Source organism: Anomaloglossus baeobatrachus, chromosome 12 (assembly GCF_048569485.1).
Source record: "Anomaloglossus baeobatrachus isolate aAnoBae1 chromosome 12, aAnoBae1.hap1, whole genome shotgun sequence".
Classification (NCBI taxonomy): Eukaryota; Metazoa; Chordata; class Amphibia; order Anura; family Aromobatidae; genus Anomaloglossus; species Anomaloglossus baeobatrachus.
This window is the reverse complement of record NC_134364.1, coordinates 24,088,724-24,094,723: the sequence shown is the minus strand read 5'-3', so window position 1 is coordinate 24,094,723 and position 6,000 is coordinate 24,088,724. Positions and strand designations below refer to the sequence as shown.

At 46.5% G+C, this 6,000-nt stretch overlaps 1 protein-coding gene across 1 annotated transcript in view; it reads left to right on the top strand.

Annotated features, from left to right (window-relative positions):
• Positions 1–791: 791 nt before the first annotated feature.
• Positions 792–6,000, top strand: part of WDHD1 (WD repeat and HMG-box DNA binding protein 1) — a 152,772-nt gene continuing 147,563 nt past the window's right edge. The window contains 2 exon segments of the mRNA XM_075330592.1: positions 792–858; positions 3,808–3,887. Coding sequence (XP_075186707.1) covers positions 3,811–3,887 — 77 coding nt within the window. The 5' untranslated portion in view covers positions 792–858; positions 3,808–3,810.

The window sequence follows — 6,000 nt, the reverse complement described above, 5'->3', positions numbered from 1 at the left end:
CAACTTAACCCCTTCATGACCTAGGTCGCTTCCCTCCCATTATAAAGGGCTCCAGCGGCGAGCCCACAGTCATCCCCGCACATGTCTGCTGATCTGCTCAGCAGACATGTGCGCCTGTTAACCCCTTAGATTACGCTGTCAAACTCTTGACAGCGCGATCTAACAAGCTCCGGTGTGGATTGTACCGTTCCCCACCGCCATCGGCAAACCCGTGACACGATCACAGGGCGCTAATTGGTTGCCATGACAGCGTGGGGTCGGATGCTGTCACCTGTGGCTGCCATGACGTGTTTCCCATTTTCCAGTACAATATGGGGCAGAATGAATAATGGTGGCATTCCAAAGTACAACTCGTCCTGCAAAAACACAAGCCCTCATGTGGCTATATTGGTGGAAAAATAAAAAAGTTATGTCCCTTGGAAGAAAGGGAGGAAAAAACGAAAACAGGAAAATGGCGTCGTTTTGGGTCTGCAGCTACTATGCAGACCTATGCATTGCCATGGTAACAGACAACCAAGACATTTTTTGTAGTCTGACCCTGACTGGATCCGGCTGCACGGGGCGCAGCTGTGAGACAAGTCCTAGGACAAATCTTAGGACTATTTTACTGGAGAAAAGTGACAGAATGAAAGTGTCCAGCGTGTAAACAGTTAACAGCGGATGGATTCTCCCTGCTCGTGACGTCACTCTCAATACCTCAAGAGGGGGCGTGGTTTGTTGAACGCGAGGCTTGGAACGCTCTGCTCGCCCACACCGTGGAACGCAACTTCCTGTTTCCTGTCACTCAGGTTCCCGCTAACCACTTGCAAGTTACGCGCGCGAAAGTTGAAAACGCGGAGAGCGGAGCCGCCGACACCGGTACGTGCGGGCTGCGGGGACTTCTGTGTGACCGGCCCCTGTTCTCTGCATTATGCGCGCATTCCCTGAGCCCCTCACTGCTCGGGTCGCCATTATTTGGGGCTTTTCAGGGTACCTGCGCTGGGGTTTATCACCTCCCGGAATTTCTGATGAAAATATATAGGAAAGTTCAATTTATGAATTTTGCACTTTATTTTTTAATGGAGCTCTTCATTGAGAAGTGACATGGTCCAATCAGATCGCTGCTTGCATTTTCCAATGCGCCTGTGAAAATTAAGACGTGACGTCTGATTGGTTGTCATGATTTTTTTTTTTTTTTTTAAAGGGGTAGTCCATCTTTTATTTTTTCCACTCCATGTGTGTTTATGGCTATAAATCCTTTTTGATTGTTTCCGTTAAAAATTTTGCACCATTTTCCTTTTTTATATTTTATTCTTATTCTGCTCCATACAGAGCGGAGCTTTACGGGAAGGCGGGGGGAGGTCTTCAGCTGGCTACCATTGTAACCAACAATATACTTTAAGTAATGTCTGAGATTGAAACGGTTAAACTGCAGATGCTGGGTACGTATCACAGCCGGCATCTGCTGTGTATGTAGAGGCAGCAGATCCTGAGCCGGCATCTTAAGGGTGCTTTACACTCTGCGACATCACTAGCGATCTCGTTAGCGATGTGACACGCCAGATCACAGATGCAATCTGCTGAGATCGCACACGTGACCGGCACTACAAAACTACCTATGTGCGATCTCGGCAGATCGCATATGCGATCTGGCATGTCATATCTCTAACAAGATCGATAGCGATGTCGCAGCGTGTAAAGCGCCCTTTACTGTCCTTAGTGATCTATGGAGAAAAATGTACGTCACAGGTCGTTCAAGGTTAAATGACCGCCCCCAGCTCTGGGTGGAGCAGGGTCACCTTCTGAGCCCGCTCCATGGTGGATGTGAATGACATGAAGCCAGGAAGGGGTTAAAAATAAAGTGCAATGGCTTCAAGAAAAACACCACTAAATTATACCATTCCATCCTTTTCCATGGGAGTAAAAAAAATAAAAAAAATCCCTTAAAGGAAATTATTTTTTAATATATAAAAGCAGTGTCCAAAAAATGCAGAAATTGTTTTTTAAAAAAAATGGAGAAAATAAAAAGTGAATTAAGGCGGCTTAAAGGCAAATTCCAACCATGATAAAAGTTATTTGAAAAGGCAAAAAAATCCTTTGGTGAGAAATTATTAAGGCGCACTTTATCAGAACGGGGTGAAAAAACACCAGACGTGGCATGTTTCTTGTGCAACCTCTCATTGTGCCCAAAAATTGTGACTTTTCCCCCAGAAATATGTTGAAAAATCCTTTAAAGATTGTCCCCTGTGTATCACAACTGCAGCACAAAGTAGAGAGTCACACATCACTGGAAGCAGGGGCTCAGCCCCTACATCATGTGGCAGATTACATAAACCTGCTGACAGATTCCCTTTAATCACTGTAAGACCTGTTGTGTTTTTATTTACATTTTTTTGGCAGGTTCCTGAGTGAAAGACTCCACCATAAAAACACTGCCAAGACCAACAGCAAAGACGCTTAAAAAAATGACGTGGGATCCCCCCCATTTTTCTAATACCAGCCAAGGTGTAGCAGACAACTGGGGGCTAATATTATTAGGGTGGGAAGGGCCATCGTTATTTGGCCCTTTCCAGGCTAACAATAGCAGCCCACAGCTGCCCCAGAAGTGGCGCATCCATAAGATGCACCAATTTTTGCGCTGTACCCAGCTCTTCCAATTGCCCTGGTGCGGTGGCAATCGGGGTAATAAAGGGTTAATGGCAGCCCATAGCTTGTGATGTCAAGCGTCTGAGACACACCACATCACTAATCTGTACGTGAAAATAAATAACCACAAACAGCCCAAAAAATCCTTTATTTGAAATAAAATAAAAAGCCCCCGTCTTTCACCACTTTATTAACCCCCAAACACCCCTCCAGGTCTGAAGTAAGCCACATGAGGTCCCATGGCGATTCACCTCTGCTGCATCCCTGTCCTGTCACAGCGAGCGGCCATAGAGCACGGCTGCCGGCTGTGAGTGCAGACAGAGCCGCAGCGATCAGAATGAACTGGGGTGAACCCCTGACGTCACAGCTACAGGTCCCACAGTATGGCGTGTGTCGCAGCTGTGACGTCACGGGTTCGTGAGGGTCAGGCCGCTACTGAAGTGAACTGTACTGTATGATGTAGACACGCCCACCGGCGGCTGTGATTGGTTGCAGTCTGACAGCTGTCACTCAGCATGGAGGGCACGTCTGACTGCAACCAATCACAGATGGGGGGAGGAGTGAATATGTATGAGGCTAATGAGTGGGTCCAGAAGAAGATGAGAGGCTGCGGGAGCAGAGTGACAGCCAGTGATCAGTGAGTATGTAGGGCTTGGAGAGAGAGAGAAAAACACCGACATGCCAGAATCACCCCAGCATTGATTTTGTCATTCTGGAACTATATTGGTGTGCTGCGTTTTTGTTGACAAAGCCGCGGGTAAAATGCACAAAACGCATGAAAAAAGCAAGCAAGACGCACCAATTTGATAGCATGTGTTTTTCCTTGCGTTTTTGATGTTCTCATTGATTTCAATGGGTGACAAATGTTGCCAAAAACGCAAGAAAGAATGAACATGCTGCGGCTTTTTTGTCACAAACGTTTGTAAAAAAAAAAAAAAAAAAACGCTGACAAACTGCAACAACAACAAAACTGCACCAAAATCCGCAGCGTGCGCATGTAGCCATAATTCTGAATAATAATCTAGCCACGCAGGGCTTGGATATACTCGTGCCTATTACCGCATTCATTAGTCAGTACAGCGCAGTTTTCTATATCTTTGTTTCAAGTATTCTTAATGAAGAAGAGGGAAGGAAACAAAAAAGTACCATGTTTTATGCTGATATTCACCTTTTGTTTTGCAGAACATGCCTGCCGAAAAGAAGCCCATGCGATACGCGCACCTCGAGGGTCACACGGATGTCTGTTTTAATGAAAGTGGAAGGTAAAGATTTTTATTTCTTGGTAAACCAGTTCACCCCTTTTATGTCCGATTTCACACATCCGACATTTCGTTGGGGGTCACAGGGGGGTGTATGCTGCTGACACTAGACTGACAATATGCAAAAACGTTATCTGCTCCCCGCAGTGTACACCCACCCATTACAATAAATATGCCCAGCGGCGCTCAGAAAATCTATATGTAAACATGAAATATAGGAATTTTGGCACTGCGTTACTGCTGCTGGAAAAAATGAGATACTTAGTGTACAAATTATCCAATTCGTGTAAGGGTACTTTCACACTTGCGTTGTTTTCCTTCCGTCATAATCCGCCCTTTTGGAAAACAGGGGAATCCGTTAACGGATTCCGCTCTTTCCCATAGACTTGTATGGATGACGGATTGTGCCAAAAGGACCTGCGTTGCTTCCGCTCGGCGACGCTGCGTTGCTTCCGCCCAGCGGGAGGAACGCAGCATGTAACGTTATTTTGAGCACTGGAATCCTTAGGATTTCACTGCGCATGCTCTCTGGCTCCCTGCACCTGTAACTAAGGTAAATATCGGGTAACCAAGCAAAGTGCTTTACCCGATATTTACCCTGGCCACGTATGCAGGGAGCCCGACACTTTCCCGCTCGGCTCCGAAACCTCCCGCACTCCACTCCCCATGTATATATATATATACACATAGACATACACACACTCCTACTCACCTGTCCTCAGCGCCATGGCCCCGCTCGTCTCTCCGCACTCCGCCCCCCCGCACACATTCTCAGTGGCCGAGCGATCAGCTGATCACCCGACGCTGGGAGTGATCAGTTTACCCCCCCCTGCTGGGAGCGATCAGCTGATCGTTCACAATAGTCTGCCGCCAGTGAAACTGTGTAAAAAAAAAAACAAAAAAAAACAAAACGGCTGATTCGGTTGCTTTGTACGATCCGTTGCATCCATCACACAACGCAATGCAACGGATACCGTTCAACACAAGTGTGAAACTAGCCTAAGCCCGACAGTTCCACAATGAGAGCACACTCCCTCCTCCCGGGTGGACCGTATCTCTGTCCCTATCAGTCGCTTACCTGACCAAGATGTCGCACACCCTGATTTCAGTCTTAGAGCGTCTTGCCAATCCTAACACTCGGGACACTTTCCTATGTCTCTACTCCAACATGGCAGATCTCGCAAAAGATCAAAAAAAGCTATTGAGTACTAGCTCATCGTCCAGGTCGCCATCACCCTCAACTTATTTCGGGGTGATTTTCTCCCAAGCTCCTTCTTCCAACGTACCTGTGTGTTGTGAATACATTTGAATTAGATTCCAGTTTGGGGCTCCCTCTTGTGGTCAGTGCTGGTAATGCAGCTGACTTGCTGAGTGGGAACTGGACCGCTGAGTAGGATTTGCAATCAGGCCATTTGGTTTGGGCCTATATAACTATGTAGCTTCCTTTTGTTCCTTGCCGGTGCTCAATTGTATTTCCTGTGTTCTAAGAACTTCCTGAAACCAGCCTTGTTCTCTGTGTCTACCAGAATTCCTCTCAGATAAGTTGGTCTTGTACCTTTGCTTACGGTTTTTCACTTTCTTGGGATTTTGCCTGTGTGGAGTTCCTGGCGGAATTGGATTATTCCCTGCTGGGAGTATCTCTGTACCTTGCTCCATGTTCTGTTATGTGTTGTGTTTTGTCATGCTTGGTACAATATTCAGTCCCCTCTCTATATCAATGTTTTTCTTGGATCCCAGTAATACCAGAGTACTGATATAGCGGGGGAGAGCCTTTGTAGGCTCAGTATTTTTCCATGTCAGGCGTGCTGGTATTTTAGGGTTTTTACGGCTGCAGTCAGTGCTCTTTCCTATTCTTGCCCATGCAGATAGTTTTGGGCCTCATCTTTGCTGACTCTGTTCTCTAGCTACGTATTGTGTTTTCCTATATCACTGTAATCTTTACATGTGGGGGCTATCTATATCTTTGGGGACTACTCCGAGGCAGATTAGCTTTTCTACATTTCTCTCAGTTAGAGTATTTAGTTCTCCGGCTGTGTCGAGACGACTAGGTCATCGTAGGCTCGTCCCACGGCTACTTCTAGTTGTGTGTCAGTATTAGGTCTGCAGTCCGTTAAGG